General features: G+C 24.6%; 1 protein-coding gene across 9 annotated transcripts in view; it reads right to left on the bottom strand.

Annotated features, from left to right (window-relative positions):
• LOC114129154 (atrial natriuretic peptide receptor 1) overlaps window positions 1-16362 on the bottom strand; it is a 273402-nt gene that overhangs the window by 26595 nt on the left and 230445 nt on the right. For all 9 annotated transcript variants that reach the window (XM_050210999.1, XM_027993800.2, XM_050211002.1 and 6 more), the window contains 2 exons: window positions 4281-4446; window positions 47-196 (listed from right to left, as the gene is read on the bottom strand). In XM_050210999.1, the coding sequence (XP_050066956.1) occupies window positions 47-196; window positions 4281-4446 (316 nt within the window). The remainder of the gene's footprint in view (window positions 1-46; window positions 197-4280; window positions 4447-16362) is intronic.

The raw sequence follows: 16362 nt of genomic DNA, 5'->3' as shown, positions 1-16362 counted from the left end.
GTTTGCGCGATTATTTAAAAAAAATGTGATTAATATGTTTACTTACTTTGGAAGCAATTGATACAGTAGTTCTTCACATTTTCTTTTTTCATCCAAATAGTCTGCAGTTCTTTCTTCTACTAAGGTTTCTAAATTGTTGGCATACTGCTCCATACGAGTTAACAAGTTGTCAAGAATATTGTTGCTTTCGTTATCCCTAGAAAATAATAATAATAATAATTATTAAAAATCATTACAATAATTTATTAGAATGATATCTTAAATCATTCGTTGATAATAATATTATTAATAATTTATTGATAATTAAACAAAAACAGTATAATAATTAAACATCAATATTATATAACTATTATTCAGTAAATCAGTATAAAATTTAAAATATTAATCAATATAATGATTATGCATTTTTGATTTGGTCTAAAGTGACATGTTGAAGTTAGTATATAACGAAATAATAATTAATAACGTATAATTTATGATGTATGACTTTATCTGGTATTTTTAATTTTCAGTAGTTCATTGCGTTCCTATAAATATCACTAAAATGTTGTTTTATTTAGAAAATTTCCCATTCTCTTTCAATGTAGTGCAATCGTTTGAGTTGAAAATTTTGTAGTTGCTTGTCCGAATTAAAGTTGTACGTGACTTTTAAATGTGTTTAACTTTCCTATTATAGGCACAGTGAAGCATAAAAAACATCCGTCTTTTTACTAAGACTCGTGGTAGTTTGTACATTTCACCATGGTTATAGTGATTTATCTACAAAAACGCCGGAAAATCCACTATCGCATTTCAACTCACAGCAGATTTTTATTACTGTGCTCAAAATTTACTTGTCGATAGACATTGTCGCGCCTAAGGCGAAAAACGATTGTAAGTAGTTTTCATACAGGGTCGGCTCAAATTTTATTATCTAACTGTTAGTCAGACGTAATTTATTGAAAGTAATACATTTTTGACAATGTCCATCGTATTGCTGTTTGGTTTATGATGTTTACCGAAAAGTAGGCTTGCATTGTAACCCACGTAAAATCATTTTGACGGAGATTTAAGTAGCCTTTAAAGGATATATTTTATAGTCAGATGTTAGTACATACGCATAGTGAGAAGGTTCTTTGATGAAATTCCTACACGATTTTGAAAAATCACTGTACATACATCATGGATGATAATTTAATTTATCTAAGTGAATATATTATTTTTAAGTTCTTTTAAATATTAAATGAAAGTAATGGAAATTTGATTTTTTCTAAGTTCGACGATCAGAATATTGTTTTACTTCATATTATGAATCGTAAACACCATTTGATAAATTTAAGTAAGTGGCTTAAGAATATAATATAATATATTATTCACCAGCTATACAATATTATGTATTATCTATATTTAATCATAAAGAAGAAATTATTTCTAAAAAAATAATTATACACGCAGTTAGGTTTAAATTTTGTGTGTTTTATATTAAAGTCAACATTTTATTAGTAGGTATGCATTAAAATATAATTTGATTTTAATATTTAAGTATAAAATTATTTATTTATGTTTTCTTAGTGTCTGATTTGTATCTGTTTATATATATTTTGAAAAGCTTAGTTGATATAAATAATGTACAACATATGTTATAAAATATTTTTTGTTATAATGTATATATTATTTTATTAGACAAATAATGATTTTTTTTTATTTCACTTTAATTGTATAATGTATTATTATTAAATAATAATCTAATTACCTAATTATTTTAAGTTGCGGACGAATAATCTTTAAAATCTGTTTTTGACAATTATTAAATATGAATACAAAATTTAGTTGAGAATAACATACAATGAATTTATTATTCTTTAAATTTAACTTGAAAATAGATGTAAATGGATTTTATGCAGTTTGATGTCAGCAGCAGTTACCATGGGACACAAATTTAAGTGGTTAGAACAATTAGTCTAAACCTCTTAAATTAAATGACAATTGCAAGTAGCCTTATGAATACTTATCACGAATTTGTCGAGTCACCGAATGATATCTCTGGATTATAATCTAATTAAATGTCAGGGAATTCCAGTAGTTTTGGTGAATAGCAATAAGAATAATTCAAACTGTATTGACTAAAAAATATCTGATCAAAAAAAAAAAATTAAAATTTTATTAATTTTATAATTAAAATAATTATTCGTAGACATTTTAAAGATAATTTCTACTATAATGATTTTATTACTGTAAATTTTTGAACAGAATTGTATGTTAATTTATTAATCATTTTTATTCTACACTGTGAATATTACTAATAAATGATGAGTAATTTTTAAAATATGATACTATCAATGACTAAATTACAATCAATTGATCGACTTAGTTAAAGTAATGATTATGATTTTTAAAGAATATTATTCTTTTAAAGATGAATTAGAAAAACAATACAATAAGCATAAACACAATTGACGGTACAATATTCTATGTTGGTATCTTACATGGATCATAAATAGTTCGTATAAAATACAATAAATACAAATATGTATTATATTTTATTTGAATTTTAAAATAAATTTACACTGATAAATTATTCTACAGCTATTTTGAATATTATTGATTGAAAAAAGTAGTATTTTTTCATATGTACTTAACCTACAGTTATTGAGGTGTCATCATAGTTAACTTTATATTTATTATTTGAATAAATAATTAATTATAATAAATTGTATTTTTATTCACCATTTTATTTTTGATGTATTACTTAAATAATACTATGTATCAAATCAATGAATAATTACGTCCGAGTTTAGTTTGATGATCTTATACAATATTTTTATGATCGACTAATACGTTTTATGTCAATGTTTTTTCACATTTAAAATTTTTAATATTTTTTTTTTATAATTTATTGATTATGTTCTTGTACCATCTATAATATCTGTATACAATTTGAAGTAGCTATGATAACCTCTCGAAATGATTTATCGCTGTGGACTGGATAAGAAAAAAAAATACTGAATGGAATGATTCAAAAATGCCTCTTAAATCCCTTTTGGGTTATTGTAACAAATACGAAAAAAAAATTGTTGTTTTTTATTTCGTTTTCATTTTATCCTTCATTCGAACTAACACCAAAAATGACAAGAGAAATATATTTTTTTTTTTAAAAATCCTTTTCAATTTACAAGACTCTCAATTCCAATTTCAATGACTATCTACAATTTACAATTTGTATAGAAATCATACGTCAGAAAATACTATACTTTTTCGTCTACATATTGATTATATTATACTAGTTATAATTGATCGATTGTATAATATAGTATGGTAGAATCTCGATTATTAAGGATAATGGTGGGGAGAGGAGATAAATGAAAACCATGGTTAATCTTAACTTTTAATTTACTTAATTAGTAATGTTATATGTATGTGTGTACATTGTTATGTTATAAATTAATTATATCAGAACTTAAAATATGAATATTAATAGTCCTTGTCTTTTACTGTTTAAAATTATTTTTTTACTTCGGTTATTTTTCTTAAATTCATAAATCCACTGAAGTCAAATTTTCTTACGTGCCTACTTTTGGTAGATACAAATTGTTGGAAGAGAGACTAAGATGAATTAACATGGAATAATCGAAACCCGATTAATCAAGAATTTAATGTTATATTTTAATGTAGATAATTAAAAATCTTATATTATAATATTGCGATTGATGATAAGTATGATTTTACGAATACATAACGAATACAATTTTTCGATTTACAAATATTGATTATATGTGTTTTATTTAAAATTTAACTATTTTTATAAAATATATTTCAACATAGAACTGTCATAAAATTATCTTGAAAATTTATGGACTTTTGGAAAAGTGATTTTTATGAATAACATATTTTCAGCAGCAATAATTATTCACATCAACTGCCATTAAACTATAATTAAAATGTTAATAATATTTATGAGGACAATGTTCGCTAAATTGTTATTAATTTTTAAGGCCAGTTTACAGGCATTTGGTTGAAATTCTTACAGTAGGTTTACCATTAGCTAGCTAGAAATTTATGAACCCAGCGTTCACGTGTAACTTTTCCTTTTTGTGCTATAGTACGGGGAATGGTGAAACTTTTGAATTACATATTTTACACGGGAGAAATAAAATCCAAAAGTTTGGACTGGTCACAAAGGGCTCGTATGTTTGTGTTATGGTATAGAAGAAAAACACGCTTCAGGAGAATCACCAATTGGAAAATAAAGGTATATTGTGTACGTGAATGATTAATTAAGCCAAAAGTCTTTGGTAGCTCACTTGTTTAATTTCCGTATGACTGCTTTGAGTGTGGTAAAATCAGGCCGATCAGCCGGGTCTTCGGTCCAGCATCGTTTCATTAACACACCTACCTCCTCGTCACAGCTTAAATCCACTACGCTTGGTCTTAGACATTTTTCTTTGCTCTTCACACTGTCTACGATTTCTGTAACATAATAAAAACAAATCTATTTAGTTATGTATTTAATTTTTTTTTTATTTATTAAAATTATACATCCATCAACTTAGTTTAATGATATTATACATAAAAGATACTTATCAATACAGACATAAAAAGCTAAATCAAGATTTTTTTGATTATGTTTAATAAGGATATTATCAGATTAAAACTGATTTGATTGATACTACAATGTATAAACGAAACCGTTATATTCATAAACATCATATTACAGTGTTACAAACTGTATTAAAATATCTAAAAGTTACCCTTAACATTAATTTTAATCTTAATATTTATTGTTTTATAAATTATATAATTGTATTTAGTTTTTAAAGCTTGCATATAATACCATACGATAATAATAATAATAAATGTGTTAAATTAGCTAACGCTGTATATGGTTTATGCTTTTTACAATAAATATTCTAAAAAAATAGCTTGAAAAATAATTTTACTAATAAATTCATGTATTATATACTTCAATGTACAATATCGATGTTGTATAACTATAGACCAGTTAAATTATTTAATAATTATCAAATTTTAGGTATTTTATATCTTTAAAATCCAAATAACTAACAAACAAATATTATTATATATACCTATATATTGTATTGTATTTACATTTAAATATATTTATCAGAAGAGGAAAACTTGGGTAGTCACAAAACACTACAGTTACTACATATTGAATAAATAGAATTGGTTGAAAACGAAAAACGAAAAATGAAATTTATTTTTCCCTATAATTTTAGTTTTTGAATATCATTCAAGTAAAATGTATAATATTATGCTATCAGAACAACACTATGGTATATATTTTTATGGTTATCTTTGTGTAGAAGATTGTAACAAAGTTTCTATAGCCAAGTTTTGATTTACATATTAAAATGTTTGTCATTGCTCTTGTACAACATCTGGTGACAACCTAACACGGCAAAACTAGCGTATTTTATGTCATAAAACAAAACACGTAGTGGCTAATGAACTCCAGTTATGGGCTGTGAACAAGCACAAAAGTGCGAGTTTCGGTAATTACAAAACATAACATACATTTAACGTTTACTTTACATAAATTACTATGAAAATAATGATAGTAGTAGAATAATGTTTATAACTCATAACTATTACAACAATATCTACGCGTTTTATTATCACACCAACGGTAATTATATCTTTATATTGTATTTTATTAATACCGAACATGGTTTTGAATCAAAACTTAATTTTGATTTGTTTATTTTGGTGATGTCAAATGTAGATCATTATGATTACATTAACGGAAACAACATGTGTTTACCGGTTATAAGTTTTCTCAGTAAATGTAATAAGAACCAACACATTTTTAATTAAAATTTCTGTGTAAATATTCTTGTTTATAATATACAAGTGAGTGAATGATAAGTTACAATTTTTTTACCAGACAAAAATTGTTAAGGACAAATATTTTATGTAATTATTATTATTTATAAACAAAATACAGCAAATGAGCAAATATTAAAATTTATATTTAAATTTAATTTATATTTATATTTATTTAAAATAAAGATGTTTGATAACATTATGGCAACGATAATTAGAAATTCACATACAAGTGGATAAAGTGGATAATAAAGATTCATCGATGTGGGTGGACTTTGTTAACTTATACATTATAGATCCACAACATTGCAACTGTAATAGCTGTTATGATAATAATATGAATACAATAATAGTTTAATCACATTTTGCGCATAATGAATCACTAGCACGACGATACTAATAATATTATCACGAGTTATTTATTAACGACAATAAACAAAAATTGTATAGTGAGTGGGACAAAACGAACTAACAGATGTTATTAAATAATTACGTAAGAACTTCTATTCCAATACATTATTAATTATACTTTTATTTTTTATTTAGATATAACACGATTGTTGTTAATTATATATTGAAAAAAATTTAAATTAACGAGAACAAAAGCTCTGTAAAATTACTACATATTATTTAGTTGTTACCTATATTTGAATGTTTGACAGATATTAATTCCTACATCCTGTATAAAAGGTAATAATATGCACAATGCAATGATTATTATGACGATAACGAGACACTCGGTATACACCGTTTTTGACCCGCCTTGCATCAATGCCCTTATTTTGCATAACCGGAACGCCGTCTTACTATTAATGATAATATTGGTGTGTATTCCGCGATTGTCATAATATTATTATCATACTTGATGAAATAGGTGATATAATATTATTACCACACATTAGAATAATGTGATTAATTTTGACTTGTTCCGTATAAAATTAATTAAATAATTGAAAATAAAATCACTAATTGTTAATTATTATTTAACAAATTATTTGGCAAAGACATCTTATAATTATTATTATGGTGTAAGTTGACTGTTATCAACAATGTACGACGAGTTTTCTGGAAGAAAATTATGCTTTTTTTTGAGTATTTTTTTTTTAAACAAGAAAATAGAATATAATCAATATGTGATTTTTTTCTAGACGTGTTTCACTATTAAACCCAAGGCAGTCATTCGGATCACTGTTTTGTCTTTTTTTAGATGACATTTTATTGGCTAACGATACCAACAAATTGACTCGTTTATTTTATTCGCAACCTTTACAATGGTTTTGGCGATGAACGATACGGTTCAGTAACTGATTTTAGTTATCAGAACGGAAGTACCTTTTAGAGATTTTCGTTATTTTTATAATATCAACAGATATAATGAAATAAGAGCCAATTGAAAATTATGGTAGGTATTATTGAATATGATTGTTAGCGGTAGTAAACAATTTTAAATACGATTATAATTTTTTTTTTAAAGTTATATAAGCTACAATAATTTACGAACAGAACTTATTTAAGTTTCAAATTTTGATTTAAATAATCTCAACTACTATAAACTAAATATATTGCAATAAAGCAATTATAATTTTGAAAAAAAAAATTAAAATAAAATCTGATTCTTTAATGCGTGTCGTAAATTTTATTAAACTTTAAACACAATATAATGTAAAAAAAATGAAAAAAATATTTTGTGAATTTGTAAAGATGAATTTTGCTTGTATACTACAAAGAAATTATAATATAAAGTATATTATAAATATCTTATTATGATGATTATTATCTATAAAAAAATATATAATTTTGACTAATAAAATAATGTGATTTTTTAAAAATTACATTTTTTAAAATATTCTATTTGGAAAATTTTTATTTACTATTCTTTTTAATATATTTCATATTAAGCCTTATTTATCTTATAATTATTTTTATTTTTAAAAAGACAACAAGATTGAACAATTGGGGTAGTAAATATTAAAATGTAATTTTTCATTTAAGAAATCATTTTAGTTTTGATACAAATTAAAAATAATTTTTCAGAATTTTAATTTACTAATTATGTTTTGAGAATAAATCATACAATTTAATTTTGAATTTAAATAACATTCATAAAGTTCAATATAAATAATAAAACAATATCCCTGAATAAACATTAAGGTATGTTTTTTTTTTTTATATAGAATAATTTAATGAACTTTGACATTTTCATTTGTATTGGTATTCTACTTTCAACATAAACCAAGTAAATATTTTAATTTTCTGTTTATTTAATTAATATTTTTTATAGATATCTTAAATTAACTGTCAGGGAAACTTAATATTCTTAACATAAAATGTGTTCAAATATTACAAATTAAATATTAAATATTTATAATGGTTCATAAAAATTATTCTATTATTTAATATAATGTTTATTTATTTGTTTTATATTTTTGCGTAATTATGCAATGTTTAATTATTATATATTTTATATTTTTATACATAGTATTTATTTTACCTAATCAATTATGAAATTTTTTTATTTTCAAGCTAAAAATAAAAAATATTTGCTTACAACACTTTGTTTTTAAATAAATGTATGTATAATTTAGCACATATACCTATTTGCAGTTGTGTTTAACAAGGTTATGCTTTTACAGTCCCACCAATGTCAAAACAGAGAGTTCCGAAAGTTTTATTTTGAAAGAATTAAACCACATATATTGTGATGCTAAGTCTATGTATTCTTATATATTGCAAATACGTTTTAAAAATACTAAGAAAAATTAAATATTATGAATTAGGTATTATGTTTTTTTTTATAATGGAAGTAATAATACATTTTAAAAAGACAACAGTGTGTTAAATAAATGTATTCAATTTTATAGTTTAAAATTTTTTTATTTTATTTTATTTTATTTTATACATCCTCGGTTATATTTTGTTTGTGTTTTGTAGTAATATAATAATCATGGCTCGAATGATAAATTTATAGTTATAATATGCATCATTTATTTTTTAAATATTATGTGAGTAATAATATTTTCGTATATTATAAAGTATCTTTTAAATAATTTATAGCAATTTTATGGATTTAATTTTTGTGTAGTTATATGATATGTGTTTTAAAAATTAATTTAATATTTTGTAGAAAATTTCTGTTAAAAATAATGTTTATGAGAATTTAAAATTACTTAATACCTTAATTTTTTAATGTTTTATTCAAACTATTACGTTTCATATATGTATATAATATATATATATATATTAAGTTATATTTCATTATACAATATACATATATATTTTAAGGAGGCTTATGCAATTTTATAAAAATAAACAGTATAAATAAATTTAGTAACTTTGATGAATAGGTCATATGTGATCAGAAGCAATTTGAACTTTTTTTCTACTCGATTTTTCGTCTTTATGTACGGATTTCTATGAAATAGACCAAGGGCGTAATTGGTAAAGGATTCTCTTTTATTTTCTCTGATGGAGGAATACAGAAATCATATATCAAATGTCAAGATTAATCGTCGTTTAGCTTGACCTACCTAATTGATTATAACAATTAAACGTCAAGAGCACGTGAATCACGAACATAGCGTATTCTAAAAATTGTAAGCGTATTATTTCATAAAGCTAGTGTTCGTGTTTGTCATCAAAAAGATTTTAATTTTACTAGAAATCCATTACGAAAATTAGAAAAAATATTGTAATGTATAATGTACAAAAAAAATCCATACAAACGGTTATAAATTCTATGTAAGTGTTATACAACGATAGTTTAACAATTAATTTAATCAGATTAATTGAATTTCTGAAAACATAATTTAAAATCTTTATAATATATTATATGTTAAGTTAAAAAAATGAGAATATTATATTATATTAATATTAAATAAATTTATGAAATTTAATAAATGTAGACAATAATTTCCAAATATTATGTGCTATAATACATTTTATATAAATTGACTTTACGCCATAGCCAATGGCCGCATATTTAAATATGTAATCTAAATTAAGTTATTTGATTTGATTTAATAAATAATAATTTTAATTCACACAATAAAGTCACTATTGTCATGAATTGAATATGTAGGAATGGATACCTAAATAAATTAAAATTTTAATTTCGAATATTTATAATTAACCAAACATTCAAAGTAAATAAAATTACATGATAGATAGATTATTTTAATTTAATTTCTTTTTTTGATACTTACAAACAACTGGAAATTAATTTAAAATATGACCAATGAAAACAATAACTAAGTATAATAATTACACACAGCTTCTACCATTATTGTTTTCAAAAGGTATCGTTTATTATACATATAATAAATAAATAACAACTTGAACTTATAAGCATTATATCATCTCGTAATTATTATTTACGATTATTTGCATTACGCTTAAGTCATGCCTAAAGTTGTCGATTTGACCATTACAAACTTCTTGCAATGACTAACAGAGGAAGGGGGGGGGTTGAGGATGTAGAATAGGATTAAACCAAAAAGTTTAAAATCCGATTATCAAAGTTAAGCAGTTCGATTCATGAGCAATTTCTCTTTAAAAGAACGGGTTTGTATATAGTGTATTGAAGTTATTTTAAATGGACAGAAAGAAAAAAAAACCAAAGAACAAAAGAGAAAACCAACTGGGTGCGATATTATAGTTGAAACTGGAATTTTTTTTCTGGTTAGAAAAAGCTGCAGAAGGCGTTGTATTATGCATTTATAAAAAAAGCCTGTCTTGAAATAATTGACTATTTAAGCTACTGAAGGGTTGTAAAAATGATTAAAAAAAAACACTTTACGTTTAAGTTTTGCGAGAAAGGAATTCTATTGTATAACATTTTTAAGTTTGGTTATATGTATATACGTATGTATATATTAGTATATTAAAAAATATAAAAACCATAACTTAGCAATATTTTTCGAGGCACAATGAAACTGAACCTATAGAGAAGAATCAAAAAAATATTGAAATATATGTTTTAAAATGTTAACCGAAAGCGATTTAAAAAGAAGTGAAAAACTGCATGGTGTTCATAATAATGTTATTTCTGAATTCCTGATATGGTTTGAAGTGGTAATAAATTACCGTGAATTTTATTTATGCATTAAATATGTTATATATAAATATAACATATTTTTATTTGATGAATTGTGTTATTAAATCATTAATTGTTTTATTTGTTTGTCTGGTTTTATTAATAATTTAAAAACAAGTATTAAAACTATGGTTTCTTGGAATAAAACGAATCGTTCAAAACAAATTACGAATATAACACATACATAAATTCTATTTAACTATAACTTATAACAGTCAAATACAAGTATTAAGTAGTTTTAATAATCATTATTACGCAAAATAAAGCGTGTGTGCATATACAAACACAACCAATAAAATACATGTATTCGTAAATGTTTGAAATCATTGTCATTACGGCTTATAAAATATCGTTCCAAAAACGATTGCTGTATTTTTTTAATCAAATATTTTTACTATATTTGTTTATTATATCAATAGATAGGCTTCTGAACTCACCCGTTTGGAGATATCTACGATAATACGATGAAGTCCAACCATATCTGTGTGTGATATCATAAGCCTAGAAATTGCTGCGCTAAATGTTTTTTATTTATTTATTTATTTATTTTTTTGGTGGTGGTTCGAGTATAATAAATCACAATAGAACGTGAGAGTAAAAAAAAGTCACCACCCACGAACTTTCATTACCACCATAATATATTATCGGTAACGTTTTAGTATAATAAATGTGAGAGCGGCAATGGCGTTTCTGCAAATGGTTATCATAGCGTTTTTATTTTTTCTTATGTACACGATATGAATATAAACTTTACTTTTACTACGCACGAATTTTCTCTTATAATATGAATAACATAGGTAATATTCTTTTCTAATACGCCATAATATTATATAATCTTCAAAGAAAAAAGTCTCAAGGTAAAAGGTTGTTATATATAATATGATATGTAAAACGCAGTATCTTTGTATTTAATTTTAATACTATTTAAAATGTATAATTGAGAAATACATATTAATTGTTCGTAGTAACGGTTTATTTCAAAATCACTAGAAATAGAAACTATATGGTATTTTCTCAGTTTAATCGTTAAACCGAAAATAATGTTTTATCTTAATTGTTCATCGCCTTGTCAATTGTTTTTTTCAATAAAAACATAGCCGTTAGAAATGTCTATGGTCGTTTAACAAACTAATAATATTAAAATATAAATATGTTTAAAAACGATTATTCTGATAAAATTCAAAAATAATATTTAATATCCAAACTATAACAATAATATAGGCGTACCGTGATAAGACTGAATTAATATACATAAAAAAAAATCAGCTATGGATTTAACGAGCAGTATACCAGAGATGATCTAGAAAAATAAGCCATTGAATCTTGAGATGAATGCATGATAAGCAATATTTTTTAATGAAATCGAAGGGCATTGTTAAGCCATTATTTCATGGTATTTTAAAACGAACAATGAAAATTGCATTACGATGTCATATTATTATTCTTAAAATCTCGGGTGGATTAACGATTACGTATTTGTGTGACCTTTTTGTATTCAATTCATTTTTATCTCTTCAAACCACTCAATTCTATAATTTCGGATTTTGTTCGAATATAATGAAACATAAAGCGGACCGTATCGGTTAGGTTCATCATTATTAAATTTCTATATGAAGCTGTTTTTTTTTTTATTATTATATTTGATCAGTAAATTATAAGATATTGTCGATTGACTGCAGTCATTCGATACTGGTAATCTGGTCAAATCATTTCTACATCTCGGTTAGGTTGTACACATATTATATTATACACATGTCATATTGTTTCATGAAATGAAACGTAATTAACTCGAGAAAACAATCGATTCGTAAGTCGTATGTATAGTTTGTGCGCGGTTAATCTACACATTGCAATAACAATATCGTCAGTCACGGTCCATACACGCACCTGTACGCCGCACAGAGTATAGTGTACAACTACATCTAATGTTCGGGAATTACACTTACGTTTTAATCTAGGAATTACAGAAGTAACTGCCACGGATGCAGGCACCTGCCGCCGTCACCGAATACAGTGTTGCAATCCATATTATACATTATTATTATTACTGTTTCGCTTCCTGCGTCACTGTTCTGAAAAACACATCGTGTCCCAACATCGTCCTAACCCTACCATATATGTATACAATATACATATATATATATATATATATTATATCCTCCTCCAGAGGACTTTTGCGTGTAACCTCGATAATAACTCGAGCTCACACACACATATACGCGAAGAAGGCAGTTTTGCAGCGTGAATTCCGCGAGAAAGCTAGAAATCGATTCGTTTTCCAGTAGGAAAAACACATACGGTGCACACACGTTTCTCGCATCGACCTCGTGTTTAGTGCACAGACGTTTCTTTTAATTATTTTTATCGTTTACTCTGTGTCCACTAAAATCCTGAAATCCCGTTAGGTGTTTTACGTTTAACCATAGAGCTTCTTATTTGCAAACGACGATGAATTGGCATAAAATAATAATTGGCAGATTTCATTTTAATTGTTCCGTGGACGAGTTTAGATGACGGATTTTCGTCGACATTTGGTTAAAATATTATCTGATAATATTAATAAAAATGAAAAGCTGTTAAAAGAAAAAATCAAAAGTAATTATCAGCCATTCAGTTTGGTTAACATGAATTTGAAGATCAAACAGAGTTATCGGAAAACTGAATACGTTACTTAATTCTAAAACAGTTTTATGTTTTTCTCACGTATTTACAAAAGTTTCGTAGTCAACACGTTATTTACATTTTGGTTTTCATCAGATAACTATTTGAATTTAATAGTTAATTTTAATACTTATTAAAAACTTGCGTGTGATATTTTATACTGCTGATTTCCATAAATAATATTATATGAACACGTTAAAAAATTTACACTTTATGCAAGTCAACATTTTAAATTAATCATATCAGTCAAGTCATATTAAAAATTTAGATTTTAATTATTCATGTATTTACTTTGAAAAAAAAAGATTCACAACTACCCTATTTATAGAATAATATTTAAATACTATATCATAAATAACGAGAAAATTGTAACGTTTGAAGAATTCGACGATGAACGAATAGACTATTAGTAATACTTTTGAAAGCTTTTAAAATAAATATTTTTTTTTTTTACTAACCGAAAATTTAATTAAAATCTTTAACTGAATACTCTTTTAATATAATATATTGGTTTTAAAACATAAAATTGAATAATAATTAAATATTGTTAACCAGTCAGATCGTGTTTGATTGTGTTGTTCAACTCAGGATCGTTTTTTGTATGTAATGATGATTTCTTATTGTTTTTAAACTTATTACTACTGTTGCAGAATGACCTATTCACTTAATGTAACTCACTTAATGACACCATTGCAATAGATGTAAGTTCCGAAAATATATATTTTAACTAGTCAGACTTTGCTGCTGAAAGTCACCGACCCTGTTTCAAAGACTGCCCAGATCAAAACTCACTCATCACATTCAGTAATCTGAATAAATAATGTTGTGCTATACACAGTGTGTAACAGAGACATATAACTAACAAACAATATTCATGTTAAAAGTTCAATTTTTTTTCATCGATAAAATATTAAAAAAAAAAAAAAAACATTAGAATTAACTAAACTAAACTTTATGTATTGTCTATATCTATATATATATACATATATACAATATTATACATTCATATATTAAAAAAGTACAAGTTTTAACATCGCTGGTTATTTATTTTATGGTTTATCATGATATATATAATATATATATATATAAATAAACATACTCATACATAATTATATATACTTTTATTTACATAATATGCGTGATTAGATGTGCTTCAACTTATTGAACATCTTAATTCACATTTTTATTATAGAGTATTTTTTTTTTTTAATTCTAAAAAAACATTTAAATAACACCTGTCTAGCCGTCTTATTTTTCTATTCGGTATTCGTATATAATAGCATCCTGTGCATAAATTTAGTGTAAAAACGATGTAAAGCATACAAGTATAAAAGGATGTGTGTCAAATTGACATTTTTTAAATTCTACTCGTTTTCTTCGTAGGTAGTACGGTTTTATAGAAAAAATAACCAAATATGTTTATTTAATATTTTTTTTTAGGACTCATGGATTATAGGATAGTGTGTGTAATTCAATATGTTTGTAAAGTAACATTTTTCAACTGTTATGATGGTATATGTTTGCAGATTGGATCGTACTTTTATATTAAATGAAAAATATTTTTATATATTTAATTCACGTGATTTACTTTTACGTTTATTATTTATTAGCATCAGACTTGGTAAAATTTACTAAAATAGTTTTCATATTTGCGGTTTTAATTTGTGTAGTTTTAAAATATGTCTCTAAACATTTATCATTTTAAATGAAAATATTTGGCTGAATGCTTTGTATAAAGAAAAAATAATAATAACAACTGATATAGATGGTTTTGATTCTTTCGTTTAAAATGAATCCACGGAGTAACAGATATAGCTCCGCTAAAAATTAAAGCTATTCGTGTTTTTTGCTCATCGCTTTAATGCGCGTAAATAAAAAAAAAAAATATCGAGTTTGTCGTTAATCATAATGCAGTATTGTAACTATTCCATTTCCCCAACGGAAAAAATTGAATTTATGGTAATTCCGATAGGGACCTTCACGAGGAGGTAATAAATAGAATTGCGGGATACGTATTCGTAGTGCTTGCGCGTATCGTTGAAGATTTTGTTGTTTTATATTATACGTAAAAATAATTCATGAAATAAATTCATGCACAGGTTACATTTTTTTTTTAAATTCAAATCGAATAGCTACTATTTTGTTGTATTTTATTCGACGTTCTAAACGAAGTGAATCCATTAGTACAAAAATCCGTTTTTGTGATGCTGTTAATACATATTAATAATTATATAATATTTATATATAAAATGGATGTTATATAATGTTAACGTCATTAAATTATTTTGTGAATATCTTTAATGCTATTTTGCAAACTTATATCATAACAAATCTTCATTGCAGTTGTACAGAGTTTACAGAATGAGTTCGGAACTCTCTAGGGTTGCCTTAATCATAAGATCATAAGATGCAAATTAACCATGCAATTTCGTATGATAAATAATAATGAGTTATGTATTATATACTTAAAAATAAAAGAGGATGTCATTTGAAATTATATCTATAAATAAAATACGTATCATACAGTATCTCTCTAATCTGAGTGTTTACTATAATATAAATAATACACTTTAATGTTAAACATTCATGTTTATATTGAAATAAAGGTATTTATTCTGATTTAAAAATTACAATTGTAATTTTTTTTTTTTTTTTAGTATCCAGAATATTTACACAGTGTATAAAATACTGCATTATATTGTTTAAAGGTTTAAACTGCTTACAGTTTTTGTTTGATGTTAAATGTGTCAAATTTGGTATTAGTATATTCGAGGAGAAATAACGAT

This window comes from Aphis gossypii, chromosome 1 (genome assembly GCF_020184175.1).
Source record: "Aphis gossypii isolate Hap1 chromosome 1, ASM2018417v2, whole genome shotgun sequence".
Classification (NCBI taxonomy): domain Eukaryota; kingdom Metazoa; phylum Arthropoda; class Insecta; order Hemiptera; family Aphididae; genus Aphis; species Aphis gossypii.
Note: the sequence above shows the minus strand (reverse complement) of the source record. Positions and strands in the feature narration are given on the sequence as shown.